This window comes from Podarcis gaigeae, assembly GCF_964106915.1.
Source record: "Podarcis gaigeae genome assembly, chromosome: 2".
NCBI lineage: Eukaryota > Metazoa > Chordata > Lepidosauria > Squamata > Lacertidae > Podarcis > Podarcis gaigeae.
In genome coordinates this window covers 71,728,560-71,744,757 of record NC_139679.1, presented here as the reverse complement: position 1 = coordinate 71,744,757, position 16,198 = coordinate 71,728,560, and the positions used below count along the sequence as shown (strand labels likewise).

Here is a 16,198-nt window from a genome sequence, read left to right as displayed (position 1 = left end):
CAGTAGTCCAAGCGGGAGATAAGCAGAGCATGCACCACTCTGGCGAGGCAGTCCGCAGGCAGATAGGGTCTCAGCCTGCGTACCAGATGGAGCTGGTACACATCTGCCCTGGACACAGATTTGACCTGTGCCTCCATGGACAGCTGTGAGTCCAAAATGACTCTCAGGCTGCACACCTGGTCCTTATTTATATTATTGCCTTTTCCTCCTCTCAGCGAGAGGCTGCTTGTAAAGGTTTCAAGAGCCAAATAGCTAAGTAGGCCTTGACTAACTACTATGCTTCTTGACTGGGGATGGGGAGGATAAGACATTTGCTATTTCTCCTCAGGCAGCAAAATGTCTTAGGAGTGTCCCCTTTCTCCCTCACCTGTGAGAAAACTGATGGGAGAAGGCGATTTTGAGCTGCAAGGCAGCAGGAGTGGAAAGTATTAATCAGGATGTATACACATCATACATTTAAAGCACCCCCAAAAAAGAATCCTAGTTCACCCTCAGAGCTATAATTCCCAGCACCCTTAAGTAATCGTCAAAGGGCGTGTGCTGCGTACTCTCACTCTCCCGGGCAGCTTCCAGTTGCGACATACTGTAGCCCTTCCCCAGGATCCTTTGAGTTTATTTTTTTTAAGCAATAAATTTCATGCAACTCCTCGTAACCATCCACCCACATACTCCGAACGCCAGACAAGTGCCGATGCCGCTGTATTATTTCGTAATGTCTGAAATCAAAACGAGCCTACAAACAGAAGAAAGGCTACTGTGGAAAACATTAAATGCAACAACTTTATTACAGCATAATAAAGCGTTTAAAGTCTTTAAGAGTCCTCTCACTCTTTTTCTTTTTGCTACTCCAAACCCAACACAACCCGAAACTAAACCCAAGGGATACACGCCGCGGAACGGAGGCAATCACGGCTTCCGGTCAGGCACCGCGGTGATTACAGACACGAGTCTTTCCCTTGCAGACGTTAGAAAGGTACTCCGCGCGAGCCACAGGCGGTCAAAGTCCTCTGGCCGCAGCAGAAAGCGCGGGGTAAGAGACGCGCCGGGTTGCTCCCTGTTCCGCCGCGAAGTGGCCGCGAGGAGTAGCCACAGTCGCCAGCGCCGGCTATCAGGGCACAGCCTGAGGGGACAAGCGCTTTCTCTGTCCCTGTCTCTCTCTTGCCAGACAGGGCGACTTCTGAGCGCGCCCGAACGCGCCAACCCGGGCTGCGCCTCCCTCCCTGGGAAGTCATTTGTCCTACAAGGGCGTCCGCTCCACTCCTCGACGACGGCGCTGGGACGCGACCCAAAGGCGGGAACGGGCTGCTACGGAAGCGGCCCGGCAGAAGGAGGAGGCGGAGACGGGCTGAGTGCCGCCCTCGGCGCGCTGTCCCCGCCCGGTCCCGTCCCGTCCTCCGCCTGGGAGCCTCCCCAGCCAGGTGTGTAGTCGGCGCCGAGTTCAGAGAGTCCGAGACGGCGGCTGCGGCGGGGTGAGTCCTTGGCCACGGGGAAGTCGCTCTGTATGGGGTCGGGAAGGAGCTCAGAGGGGCCTCAGCCTTGAGGTGGGCAGTGCTGCCGGCCTTACCTTTCGCCTAGGCTCGGTTTCTTTTCCAGTCCACGAGCGCGTAGCGGGATCTGAATCAGGATCTGGGCGCATGGAAGGGGCGAAACTTCTCGCTCTCCCGCCGCGCCTGCCCCGAGGGGGATTTGCGCGGGGCGCCAGCCCGCCCGCCCTCCGGGGGGAGAGGGCTTTTCCCGCCTGGGTCACCTGTTGCCCAGGGCGCTTGGGAGAAGGAGAATTCGAGCGAGGGCAATGCCGCCAGCCTCGCTTTCGCTTCTGCTCCGGAGTTGGCCTCAGCTCGCAGCAGGGCACACTAGTAGACACCCATTGCCCACAACTATCACACGGCTTTTCTTTTCTTTTAATGCACCCTTTTATATGCGCGCCCACGAAAAATGCAGTGTGCGAAAACAACAAGGAGAGGTTCGTTTGGCATCCTCACTTACTGCGCTTTAGCCAGCAAGCAAGAAGCTATTAAAATAGTCGGTGACTGTACCTCCTTCCTGATATTCTCTTGATAGATGGGTGTGTCGAGGGCAGTTGCCTTTTTCTGATTTAATCCTGATAGTGTTTTGTTGTGCTTTTTGGAGCTGTAATTATTATTATTATTAGTGGTGCGTCTGTGTGTATATATATATATTTATATATGTAATTGATATTTGTGTAAGCTGCCTTAACCCCTTAAGACTGAAAGGTGAGGCAAAAATGTTTCATCCCGAAACAGTGCTTGTTGGTGTGTGTTATGCAGGTAGGGTTGCCAGGGACTTTGGCCTTGCTGGGGCTTCCCAGTGAGTGTACACTCCTGGTGCCAAATGTGGTTTTGCTGTTGTGTAATGTTTGAAGTCATAACCCCCTTAAACCCCTCCATCTTTTCAGTTGTGCACTGGGGAAATAAACTTACTGGGTGATTCATGTTATTGCACTTGTTTGGGAGTAAACTCAGTTGAACTTCATGGCATTCCTGAATATGCATACATAGAATCAGAGTTAATGGATGGAGATATTTCAACAGGAGAGTAGGCACTTAAAATAAAGTATCTGGGTGTTCCATTATTATGTGTTGGCCACACCCAAGAGTGCACCTTTGCACTGTGTGCGCATTTCCTCTTGTATATGTAGGATTGTGTGTGCTGCACCCAGTGATAATGAGATTTGATTATCCAGATCACTTAATGTTTGCTTCATTTGTTAATTCAAAGAGAGAGCACCATTTTTTTTATTCTTTGGGGATTTCAGGAATATTGAAAGCTGCATTATAGAAAATCAGACCATTGGTCTATCTAACTTAGTACTGCCTACACTGACTGGCAGCAGTTCAGCCAGGGATTATTACCAGGCCCACCTGGTGATGCTGGAGATTGAACCAGGGATGTGAATGAAAGCAGATGCCCTACCACTGAGAAGCAAAAAGATATCACATAAATTCAGAGGCATAGCTGGGGGCACTGAGCGCCACACTGCAGGGGGTGACACTTACCATGGGGCCTGCAGCTCGCCCGAGCCATGCGTCTCTCCTGGAAGTGATGCGGTGGCTCAGGCGCCTGCTGGTTCTGCGCTGCCTGAAACGGCAGCGTGGGGCTTGCACCCGCTCTCCCTCAGCTACCCTACAACTGAGGGGGAGGCAGTGGTGAGGCTCCAGGCAATGCGCCCTGCCCCAACTTGCCCCGCCCAGTGTAAAACTGACTGTAAATATTATGCTGCTGCATAAATTAAAAGTGGCAAGAGGTCACTCAAAACACACCATATTTTTCCATGTATAAGACGCCCCCATGTATTTTTGGGGACTCCAAATTAAGAAAACACCCCTCAGCACTATCCGTGTATAAGACAAGCCCCAATTTTAAACCTATTTTTTTGGTAAAAAACAAACAAGCCTAGTCTTATACACGGAAAAATACAGTGTATATATATAAATTTATGCAATCTGGTATGATTTTATTTCCTTTTCAAACTGAGGCCTTTGGCAGGGAGGTTGTCCCAGCATCCAGTATAGAATGGTGGGGGTAACCTTGTTTCTTGATTCCAGAAATAGAAAGGTTTATATGGCAGACATTATTAGAAATGAAATAAGGCTCACGAAGAAGTCATTCCCAAATTGCCAAAAGCATCTGGCAGTTTTATCATCCAGATTATGTAAAAACCAGAAATAAAAGGAAAGGGAATTATTATATTGGTTCAATTACTGAAGAATGTAGTAAAAATAACTGTCTTGTCAAACTTTAATTAATAATAGATGTACCAGTCAAATGTTGTTATGTTTTACTTTTTTGTATTCTATTGTTTGTATTGTCATATTCAATTCAGTTAAAATGATTAATATGAATAATTTTAATTCAATTTTTAACATTATTAAAACCTTTTTAAAATAAACCCACTGTGCAATGAACCCATTGATAGTCAGTGTAAAACTGCCTGTAAATATTAACTGATGTAGACCAATTACATACATAGGAAATAATCCTTACGAAGTTATTATTATTACATACTCCACCTACTTTTTGGTATAATTTTTACTGAGAAAAGAAAGGAATTGGTTGGGTTTTTTAATCCATGAGATTTTGACACCCTAGATCCTTTACTGTCTGGTGAAAACATCAGATCAAAAGCAACAACACTTAGGACACAGATATGATGATGGGCACCAGCTAAAAGTTGTTGAGTTTTCTTGGCAAAATCACAATTTATTTGCCAAAAACAACACTGCCAACATGGGTTGCCATACATCCGGATTTTCAAGAACATTGTATGGCTGGATTTTCACGGACAGTATAGCCTCTGTAGAGGATTCCTTTACACAAGGAGATCCAACTCCCTTTTATTGTGCGACCAACAAAAACTTATGCTGTAAGAAGGGAACTTCTGTTTCAACTTTTAAACACCTTCTGAAAACTTTCCTATTCCACCAGGCCTGTCCAGGCAGTTAAGAATGCATCTTCCCACAATTGTTAATTGATTTCTGTTTTTAACTGGTTTTTACAATATGCTTTTATGCAGGGGGTTTTTTTCAGCCAGAACTTGCCGGAACCCAGTTCTGGCACCTCTCAGGTGGGCACCATTGCCATTATAAGAGAACAAGGGAGGTGTTCATGGTGAGTTCCGGCACCTCTTTTTCTAGAAAAATAGCACTGGTTTTATGTATTTTATTTATTTTTGTTGTAAACCTGTAGAATGCCCTTCCATCAGATGTCAAACAGATAAACAACTATACAACTCTGAAGGCAGCTCTGTATCGGGAAGTTTTTAATTGTGTGATGTTTTGCTGTGTCTTTATGAAGTTGGAAGCTTCCCAGAATATGAATATTTTTATAAATAAAATATAAAAATATAAGGAATCTGTTCATCTTTTAGGTGCCACAGAACTGTTGTTTTTGCTGCAGCAGACTCAACACAGCTTCCTAATATCTTCCTCTTCTATCGGATGCTCCGTAATACTTAGATGCAAGCTTGTTTTCTTATTTCTTCAATGTCAGTCATTTATATTTTCTCTCCCTTTCAGCTGCAATGCGATGGTAGACTATTCTGGATGGATTTCAGCTCCACACAGAACTGAAAAGCTGAGGTAGTCTCTGAGGTCTGGGACTCTGCATTACTGTTACCTCACTAGTATGGGTGTATCATTGTTATTTTGCCTCACATTGGGGTTATTACCCACAATAATCATTGGGAAGGCATGGCAATGCCCACCTCGATGGTCTGACTCAACCAGAGATTTCACAGTGAAGTACAGCTTCCCTACATTCGATGCTGGGAGTTCCATTCAGAACATTGTCACTTCTGAGTACGATGATGTGATCTTTGTTGCAGTTCGGAACAAGATCTTCATGTTGAACTCAAAGATGGAAATTCTGTCTACGATAGTGACTGGTCCCTGGGGCAACGCCGCGTGTGAGATCTGTGCCAAATGCCCCGTGAAAGGGCCAATGAACCCCGAAGATACAGATAACATAGTTCTGGTGTTGGATCCTCAAGAATTTTGGCTTTATAGTTGTGGGACTTCCCATCATGGAGTCTGCTTCCAGCATGAGATTAAAAAAAATGGCAATGTTGTGTCAGTCGACACCAAATGCCTGTTCTCTGCTAAATTTAACAGGCCTTCTGAGTGTCCAGACTGTGTGGCCAGTCCTTTAGGCACTAAAGTTGTAGTTTCTGATATGACAAACACAGTATACTTTTACGTTGCATCTACCATTAACAGAAACATTGCAGAGACATATAGCCCCAAATCCGTGTCTATACGGAGACTCAAGAGTAACGCGGAAGGGTTCGACCATCCTTTCCACTCCTTAACGGTGCTACCAGTGTTTCAAGACACATACCCAATTAACTATGTGTATTCCTTTGAATACCGGGATTTTGTATATTTCCTAACAGTCCAAAAAGAAAACCCTGAGTCCAGTGTGTACCACACTAGGATCGTACGGCTCAGTACTGAAGAAACAGAAGTGCGCACGTACCGTGAACTGAACTTGGACTGCCGCTTTAACACCAAGCGGAAGCGGAGTCTTGGGGCAACCCCCAGGGATGTCGTTTTTAATGTTTTGCAAGCAGCTCATGCTACTCAGCCTGGCTCGAAACTGGCTCCTGAGATCACTGTCAGTGATGCTGACAGAGAACTGGTTCTCTTTGGGGTGTTTGCTGAAAGCCTGCCAGGCAGCAAAGTGCCCCGGAATTACTCGGCTGTTTGCGCTTTCCCCGTGAACAAGATAAATGAGGCTATCGATGAAGGGATGAAGGAGTGCTGCAATGTAGATGTCCACAACAGTGTGCCTCGAGGACTGAAGTTTTATCAGGGTTTGGAGTACTGTCCACATAATGTGAGTTCCCAGCAATCATTTCCCGTCTTCTTACATGAAATTATTGTATGTGATATCAGAGGTGATTCTTAGGCCTGGTTGGAGGAAATTATCATTAGTCACTTATATACAGTATTTTTTACAGGTTTTTTAAAAAATATTCAAAACAGTTCTTTGAGATAAGTTGCACTAAGACGCATTTTAAAGACAGGAAATTAAGAAACTTTGAGGCAAGGTTACATGAGTATTGTATATTTACGTCAGAACAGACAGAAACAAGTGGTAGAGAGGTTGCCTGGGTGTTAGTAGGGGAGCCCAGTGCTTTGGGACTCCACCTTCTGGGGCGGTTTGGGACTCTGCAGGATGCCAGCAAGGTACACCCCCTGCCCATCAAGTCTAGGGAACCAAAAAACAACCACCACCCACCTGGGGGAAGGGCAAGGTTAATGAAACAAAGCACAGGCCAGAGGAGAGTTTCTGCACTGACTTTTAGAGAAAAGAGAGACCTAGCTTCCTTCCTACCTTTTTCGATTAGCCTTTCCATTAGTTCCCACTTGTTCCCATTGTCTGCCTTTTCTGCAAAGCAGGATCATTCCTTGTATCTACAACCTGAGTATTTGGTTTTGCTACCTTTATCAGAAATGCTGTGGCTGTCCAAGGGTGGAATCTGATGGGGGCGGAATGGAGCTGGCCAGCTGTAAACATGGCAGATGTGGGCTTTTAACCTGAGTGCAAATCCCAGCACTGTAGCCACCAGACCATACTTGTTAACTGAGGTGAACTGACATTACACAAAACCAAAAGAGACCTCTGCTGTGTCCTCTCTTTCTCTCTTTTGAAAAAAAAAAAATTCTCCAGACCTTGATACTAGTACAGTATTGTTTTTCATGAAACATGAGAGTTCTGTCAAACTTTTGCAAACTTTATTTATTTATTTATTTATTTATTTATTTATTTATTTATTTATTACATTTCCAGGCAGTTAGTAAAGTGGTAAAAAATACAATACAAATACAGTCAAACATCGGTTGTCGAATGTAATCTCTTCCGGAAGCCCGTTCACCTTCCAAAATGTTCGACAACCGAGGCGCTGCTTCTGATTGGTTGCAGGAGCTTCCTGCACACACGTGAAAGCTGCGCTGGATGTTCGGCTTTCGAGAAACATTTGAAAATTGGAGAATTTACTTCTATGTTTTTGGCGTTTGGGAGCTGAAACATTCCAAAATGGAGGCGTTCGGGAGCCAAGGTTTGACTGTAAAACAAAACCATAATTTAAAAATGTGAAAACATAACAGACTGCAAACATTAATCTTACATATCCTCACAGTTAATAATTTCAGGGTTGCTGGGAACAGCCATCAAATATTTCTTCTTCATCAACATGTTGGAAAACTTACCCAGTTCCATGATATCATTCTGTTGTACATTCCCCACCCAGGCTAATGACCTCCAACAATATGTTGGGTGAAGGAGAATACACACAGTTTGGTGATATTATGGTACTGAAAGGGTTTCTGCACATACAGGATGGCTGTCTAACCTTTGGTCCTCCAGATGTTGCTGGACTACAGCTCCCATAATCCCTGACCACTGGTCATGGCAGCCAGGGCTGATCGAAGATGGAGTCCAGCAACATCATCTTGAGGTCCACAGATTGGCCTACCCCTATGACCCCTACATTACAGGGAAGATGGAGAGAACCAGACTCTGGGGTGCCATTTTTAGCAGCAGCTCCATGCTATGAGCAAAGCATAGTTCTTTCTCATTCATCATGGTGTGGAAGAACTGATCAAAATCCTGTATGCTTGGTTTGTGGATGCCAGTGCAAATCCCCTAAAGATCCAGGATAATGTTTTTTTTACCTTTAATAATAACCTTACTTAATTTGCTGATTTTTCATTAAACTCAAAGCAAGGTACAGTAGTAGTAGTAGTAATTGATTGATTGATTGATTGATTCATTCATTCATTCATTCATTCATTCATTCATACCCTCCCCATCTGGCTGGGTTTCTCCAGCTACTCTGGGCGGTTCCCAACAGAATATTAAAAATAAAATCAAACATTAAAAACTTCCCTAAATAATAATAATAATAATAATAATAATAATAATAATAATAATAAGTGGATACTAATCCATGAAAGTGTGTGCTACAATAAATCTGTTATTCTGTAGGATTCCACAAGGCTCTTTGTTGTTTTAGCTTCAACAGACAATCATGGTTACGCATCTGGAAGTTGTTAGATATATTGATAACTCCTGTGGGAATTCTTCATAGGTTTGTTTCCAGACCAGCATTTTAATCTTTATAGTCCAAGATTCTCTAGAACTTACCCACTGATTAAAAGTATTGCTGATCTTCATGTATTTCTCAGAATGGCCACAATATGTTCAAATACTAGGAAAAGAAGATACTTTGAATAATGGAGGGTGGGGTGTTACTAGAATAACAAGCATCATGTTTTGAGCCAATGTGGTTTCTGGAATTGCATGTTTTAAGGCTTCTGGCATGCTGGGGATTTTTTTTTTTAAGTTTTAAAACAGAATCAGTCAAAGCATACTTATCTTCCATCTTTGAGTCCCCTCCCCACGCCAACACACGTGCTCTCCCAAATCCTTTTCACATTCTGTGCCTCTGGCTTTCTTTGTTTTTTTTTTTTTAATCTACCCACTTCATTAATATTGAAGCTGTGAAGCAGTCTCCATCTCAGTCTACGTTCATCAGCTTCACTACCATCATTTAGCACATGCAGCTGTTTCATGGCTGCTTGCTGCAACAAGTACTTTCGCTTCTTTAAAAGGGAGTGGGGAGGCTTTTGTGTTGGTGGGTGTTTACGGAGTCTCCCATGGCGATGATGTTATTGCATCACTTTCGTTAAAGCTGGAATATAATAAGATAAAACGATTAGTCCAACGAGTTTACGCCGGATGGAGGCAAAACCAGAATTCAGTTGTGTTGGCTGGAATCCAAGTGCACACCCTTTCTGAAGCACAGGCAGTCGGAAAATCAAGTATTTCTCCTTTGAAATCTTTTTCGTAATCTCCCTGCTGGGATGGGTTGGGAATGTGCATCTGGTTTGGGCTCTTATGATTGAACAGAGGTGGGAAAGGGTAATTTAAGAAGCACCACTCCCCTTAGGCCAACGTTGGCGTTCCTCAGTGCTGCAGCATGCATGCTACAGTTTGCTTTGGTACCTGATATCCCAGGCATGCTTGCAAACACAGAAGAAATACATAGCAGCTCCAATGTGTGCGAAATTTGGTCCATGTGTTCCTTATGGTCCCATTTCTTTACTCAAGGGAGCAGTCTGCTTGTGCAGGCAGCGTAGGGTATAAGAATGTAAGAAGAGACTTGCTGGATCAGGCCAAAGTCCCACATGCTTTCTTAGCTGCCTTTATGAAGATAGATAGTGCCACATAGAGGAGGGAGAAAGGTTGTTTTCTGCTGCTCCAGAGAAGCGGACACGGAGCAATGGATCCAAACTACAAGAAAGAAGATTCCACCTAAACATTAGGAAGAACTTCCTGACAGTAAGAGCTGTTCGACAGTGGAATTTGCTGCCAAGGAGTGTGGTGGAGTCTCCTTCTTTGGAGGTCTTTAAGCAGAGGCTTGACAACCATATGTCAGGAGTGCTCTGATGGTGTTTCCTGCTTGGCAGGGGGTTGGACTCGATGGCCCTTGTGGTCTCTTCCAACTCTATGATTCTATAATGTTGCCTTTGGTTCTCACAGTGGCCAACGAGATGCCTATGGAAATCATGCCAGCTGAAGTGCAACAGTGCTCCCCACAGGTGGAATTCCCAGCAAGTAGTACTGCCTCCTCTAGCATTGAAAACAGAGCACAGCCATGGTAGCTGTTTTAAAGCCATTGAAGCTGGTGGCCATTGCTGCTTCCCCAGGGGACCAAATTCCATTACAGTGGTACCTCGGGTTACAGACACTTCAAGTTACAGATGCTTCAGGTTACAGACTCCGCTAACCCAGAAATAGTACCTCAGGTTAAGAAATTTGCTTCAGGGTGAGAACAGAAACCGTGCGGCGGCAGCAGGAGGCCCCATTAGCTAAAGTGGTACCTCAGGTTAAAAACAGTTTCAGGTTAAGAACGGACCTCCAGAATGAATTAAGTTCTTAACCCAAGGTACCACTGTATTTAATTAAGTTGCAGACAAAGAAGTTATTTCTTTTGTCTGCCCTGAACCCTCCAACATTCAGTGTAACTGGACGTCCCCCAAGTTACAGTATTGTGTGAGAGGAAGAAAAACTTCTCCTTGCCCACTTTCTTCACACCATACATAATTTTATTTATTTATTATTACATTTATATCCTGCCTTTTCTCCAAGGAGTTTGTTATAAGAAAAAAAAACTGCTCCCTGTCCCTTGTGGGGTACCCAAGAGCACGTATAGAGTCCTTATGTAGGTTCTCTATCAGTAGGAGAAAATAGCAGAGGCCAACCAGAGAATATTGAGAAGCAAAGCAGCTAGTAAGCCTGATTTTTATTAACTGTTGCAACAGGGTGCTTCACAACCACACGCAGGAGGGACCCTGAACAATGGCGCACAAGCTCTTATAGTGACATTTGAAATTGCCCACCCTGGAGCCCAAGACCACCGCCCAATATATCATGCATAAATCACAGAAGGGTTGGTCTTCAACAGATTCCTGTCTGGCAGGAAACCTGTTGATGGGTTTACCTGGCTGTTAATGAGTTTGCCTGGGCAGCCTGGCTATTTTGTGATGATAAATACTTAATTCCTGAGTCCAGATCACAGGCTCGCCCTATTCATAGCTTACCGGTAAATGTACCCTTAGGGCAGAATTTGTGAGCAAATGGGGAGATTTTTCCCATTTCTTCCCTCCTTGTAGAGAAACATTTGAGGTCAATTTGGGAGAGACAAAATGGTTTCAGGACTTTTTTTCCTGTACCGTTTCAGACATACGGTTTATATATTTATGTATGTGTTTGCTTGGTATATGTATTTTATATCTTAGACCTTATAATTCTCATAACACGTTCAAGCTGGCATAAATGGTTCTTCCCTTTCCCATTACATTATGGGAGGTAGGTTAGGCTGAGTGGAAGTGGGCACCCAATGAGCTTCATGACTGAATGGGGACCTGAACCCTGGTCCCCCTAGTCCCAGACCAACACTAAATATTATACTGTACTGGTTTCAATTTATTTTATGTATTAAATTTGTATATCGCCCTTCATTCGTAAATCTCAAGGTGGTTTCTGTATGATACAACAGGAGGGAAAATAAACTGTTCATTGCAACCAGAAGGGTAAAATTCCAAATATTTAAACCAGTTAGTTTTTTAAAGACAATAGGCCAGAGGGGCATGGCTATTAATTTTATTTATAGAAGGCAATTGGAAGGTATGCAAAAAGTCTCAGCCAGCCATTTGCAGCTGCTTGGTTTTCTCTACTTAGTTACTGGGGAATGCACTTCAAACGTTCAGCATTTCTCCATTTCTCCCCCTTTCCGGAGGCAAATCATATTCCTCTCATGTTCCTTATCTCTGTTAGGATGTAGCTGCTAATAGTCCCATTATTACATCGTGTATTCCCAGGTGGCACTGACATAGAGCTGATTCAAACACTGAGAAAAGGCACATCGCACAGTCCTCCTGGGACATTGCTTCTTAAAAGTACATTATCGCTTGGTGTATTCGAGGACTGTAAATGTTGTTTTCCAGCCATTGAGCAAGGATTTTGAAGCTGAGTCTTGATTTTGTGCCCTTTAATCTGTGGGTGCAAGATGTTTAGTTACAGTATACACCAGTGTACACCAAGACAGAGGTAAAAGTAAGAATTGGAAAGAGATGTGTGATCAGATGAAAGAGTAAAGACATTTTGAATATGAGGGCAGTGGAGAGGCAAGACAGAGCAAAACTAAGATTAAAGCAAAAATCAGATCATATAGAAAGAGTGATGGGAAAGAGAATGCAAGCAAGCTTATTTGTTAGCATTGGGTATAATCTAATCTACAGGTTTGCCCGGGAGCAAGCCCCATGTGCTCCCTATTCATCAAAAAGTGTCATAATTATTTACCATCTTTCCCCCCTGCTTGATGTATGGTTTACATTGTGGCTAGCCCCATACTCAGACTGACATGCCTCAGTTCTTCCAGTAGCCACTATGATAAACATGGCCAGAAGTGGTAGCTTGGTCTGTTTATCAAATATTTCCTAACACTTTAATAAACAAAAGCAATGGACTTATGTAACATTTCTAAGTGGGATCTGGGCTAGCTGAGACCTGATGGCTGCACACCCCTTCCTATATATTTGCCCACGCAAACAAAAACATTGGCAGGATGAATAGATAAATGTCACTGGCTCTGCAATTCTGTGATTAAAGTCTATGGATTATTATGCAATAAAGCTTAGTCACCCCCTTTTCTCGATCCTCCTGCATCCTTACATAGATGTCTGACTGAAGCACAGATTTCTTCAAAAAGAGGAACAGGGAGTAGGCGATAGTGAAATCCCCATGCAATGTAACCAGAAAACAAGGCCAACGACACTTGAGGCCTGCTTCTCATGACATAGTAAGCAAAACTATGGCTTACTGGGACTGTTGTGAATGTGTGGGCTCCCAGAGAAGAGCTTAAAGCTACTTTGCTTTTCCTTGGTCCTTTCTGCTCCTGTGCCATGCTGAGCTAAGCTAAGATTTAGATTAGTGTGTTGTCCAAAGGTGGGCTCAGCTTTCTTCTCACCAACCATGAGCTGCAGCCAAGAACAAGTATTCATGTGGACTCCAGGTAAACTATAACTTGGCTTACCAAGTCATGCAGACTTAGCATCCAACGTGTATTTTCACAAGTTGGGTCCCCCAGCCCCCAACACACAGCAAAATGTTTCTCATATGTGACACAAGAGTCCAACACCTTCTCTTTAGGCTACACTGTTGTTGTGGAGATACTGCATTTGTTCAGCATGCAAACTGTTGCTGGTGAAAATGCAGTTAGTCCCTAAGGTATGCATCTACAGCTATTAGGACTGTTCCATGAAATAGAGTTCCATGAATGTCATAGGCATGTGATCACAACTGCTTATTCACTTCATTAATGGTTTTGAGAGACAACAGGGACCATGCAGGGAAGTGCTGTTGTTAAAATCTTGTCTTATTTGACGCTCATGCCCCCCAAACCAAGCCTGGAATCTTGGGCAGCAGAAAGAAACCAGGAAGGAGGCTTTGCTTTAAGGCATTTAGGCAGCCGTTCCAGCTAAGTTGCAAATCTTGCCTTTGAGCAGCTCTTGTACTGTGAAGATGCTATTGTTGAAGACAATGAAGAATAGAGAGCAGAAGAACTGCATTTGGAATCTGACTATGCGTTTTGACTCTTGCTTAATAACACTCACATTACAAACAAACTTATACAAAAATTTGTTTAAGTTTTGCACTTGTGAAAAGCCTCCATGTCTTCTCCTTCCCCAGATTCCCAAGTTTGATTCAAGATGGGAGACCCAAATTAGGGGTGCAAATCTGCCACCCTTCCCTGAGTGCCTCTTGAGGCAACTGCTTCAGAAAGGCTTGTGGTGGTACCAGCCCTGCAATTGCCTTCAGAGTACCTTTAAATCTCTTGGCTTTGTTTCCATTTGAGTCACAGCAATGGAGGGGAGGATTTCATCTCCTTTGGCCAGGTGTGGTGAAGTCATTGGTTTAGTTGTCTATTTGTCATTTACGTTTCTTGAGTAAGTTTCTCCTTTGAGCCTTGAAATATCAGAATGAAATTTGGCACACACAGTCAGGAGGACACAATTCTACATTGTAAGTCTGAAAACTAACATGAACCCCACATTTATTTGTGTGTGTACAAAATATATTATAATGCAATATCATCCTAGAAGACTGAAATACTGGAATGGATGTTGGTGGACAGCATTCTATATTTCACATTTGAACCCTAGCATAACCATTGCACATCTTAACCCAGACCCTCCAAGTGTCTCTATTTTCCAGGGACGTCCCTGATTTAGAGAAGCCTTCCCAGTTTCTGATTTGTCCCACTTTTCCTTAGGATGTCCCTATTTTCATTGGAGAAATGTTGGAGGGTATAGAGTTATCCGACCCCTGAGCCGTCTTGTCTGAAGGCAATCCTGTATAGGGAAGTTGGGGGGGGGGGTTAATGTTTTTATATATGCTGGAAGGTGCCCAGAGTGGCTGGGGCAACCCAGTAAGAAGTGCAGGGCATAAATAGTAAAACTATCATTATGGAATAGGATGTCTCTATTTTCATTGAATAAATGTTGGAGGGTATGTTAGCCCTCGAAGGCCCAGGGCAAGTGTACCCAACTGCCCACCCCCCCAGCATGGACCTGCATATTTGGGTCCCAGAGTTTGTGGGTGCAAAATCATCCATAACTCCTTGAGTGAGTAAGTGTCAGGGATTACTAAATAATTGGAATTACTAAATGCTGGGAGCCTTCCCCTGGGAGCCATACAATTTAACAGTGTAAGAATATAAGTTGAGCTTGTTTTTCCGGACTAGGGCATCACCTGGCAGATAGGCCATTAAGAGAGAGTTGGGAGGGGGGACGTTTTCAGGGTTACAGTGGGCGACGATGTAGGAAAAATTGTGGGTTTTTGCAAGAGGCTTGACAAGTGGGGGAGAAGCGGAGCCGGGAGAACTCCTGGCAGGCTGGTTGAGACAAGCTGGGGCACAATTTTCTCCCTATGGGCTCATCCACACTTCCACTTGTCCCGTGCCTAGAAAGCACAGATCCGAGTGGTTTTTCATTTGCCCTTCTCCTTTCCCAGGGAAAACCTACTCTTCAATGCTAAATTGGATGAGACAGCAGTCCAGAGAAAACCCAAAGTGCTCTTTGTTCCGATTGAGTGCCAAAGAGCAGTTTTCCCTATAGGGGAAAGCAGTGAGACAAGAGGAAGTGTGGGTAAGCCCATGTCTGCTGTTGACTGCAAAGAGGGCCACCCACAATATTTTGATATGTTTTTAATTTCAGTTTGTATTGATAAATTTTAGTGTTATATATTAGCGCCGTGTTTTGTTCCTGCTTCCCTGGTGCTTGTCCTAGCAGGAGATTAGATTTGCAATTGTGGGAACTGTACTATTCACATGTTTTGCAGTGCCCATTGTGCCACAGACAAATAAAATTGCTCACAGACTTAAAAAAACACCCACCTGTTCCATCAATTAAGCTGCCAGAACCCTAAAAAAATAAATAGGGATTTTTTCATGCTTAGTAACACACCATGTGGTGCTATACTTTTATTTTTAAGAGTGTGACACTTCTTTGTTGACAAAGGTGGCTTCAGGCTGTAATATCAGTCTAGGTTTTGGGACTTCTTGAAACTGAAACAATTCTGGCATCATAAGAGTACTGTGAGCTGTGACCTTTAGGCTAGAAAGTGAGTGAAGTTTACCTGAAAGCTTAGTGGTTAGAAATGTAATTTCAACCCCTTGCAGAATACAAAGGGCACGTGATTATCAAAGTCCTTTCCAGCTTAGCTGCTGTTTTCCTTGAGCTTATTACCTGGAAGTTATAGATACACAAAGGAACTCAAACAAATAAACTCACCTATGCTTCCTTTGTGTCTGGTACATTCGGCACCTGCTTTTGCAAGCTGCTCAAATTAGCTATTGTATTCTCTGCATCTGTGTTATAACATCTGTGTTATAATATCCTGCAGTTATGCAGTGTTGTGTTTCCTCTGCTGTTGTAGCCCAACCTTTACCAACTGGGTGCCATCCAACGGCTTTGGGTTGCAACACCCATCGGCCAAGCCAGCGCAGGAGATCCCTCATCTATATACTGTAATGATACCATGAGTTGACAAGGCTAATTCCTGGCATTGGGTCTCAGTCCTACTGAGCCCTGATTCACTCCCACCCTAGATG

At 43.7% G+C, this 16,198-nt stretch overlaps 1 protein-coding gene across 3 annotated transcripts in view; it reads left to right on the top strand.

The window, feature by feature from the left end:
- Nucleotides 1-771: 771 nt before the first annotated feature.
- MST1R (macrophage stimulating 1 receptor) overlaps nt 772-16,198 on the top strand; it is a 52,737-nt gene continuing 37,310 nt past the window's right edge. Inside the window, exons 1-3 of one of the 3 annotated variants that reach the window (XM_083726502.1) lie at nt 772-1,469; nt 4,535-4,629; nt 5,037-6,354. In XM_083726502.1, the coding sequence (XP_083582628.1) occupies nt 5,146-6,354 (1,209 nt within the window). In that variant the 5' untranslated portion in view covers nt 772-1,469; nt 4,535-4,629; nt 5,037-5,145. The remainder of the gene's footprint in view (nt 1,470-4,534; nt 4,630-5,036; nt 6,355-16,198) is intronic. The other 2 variants (XM_083726501.1, XM_083726503.1) reach the window with 2 other exon arrangements.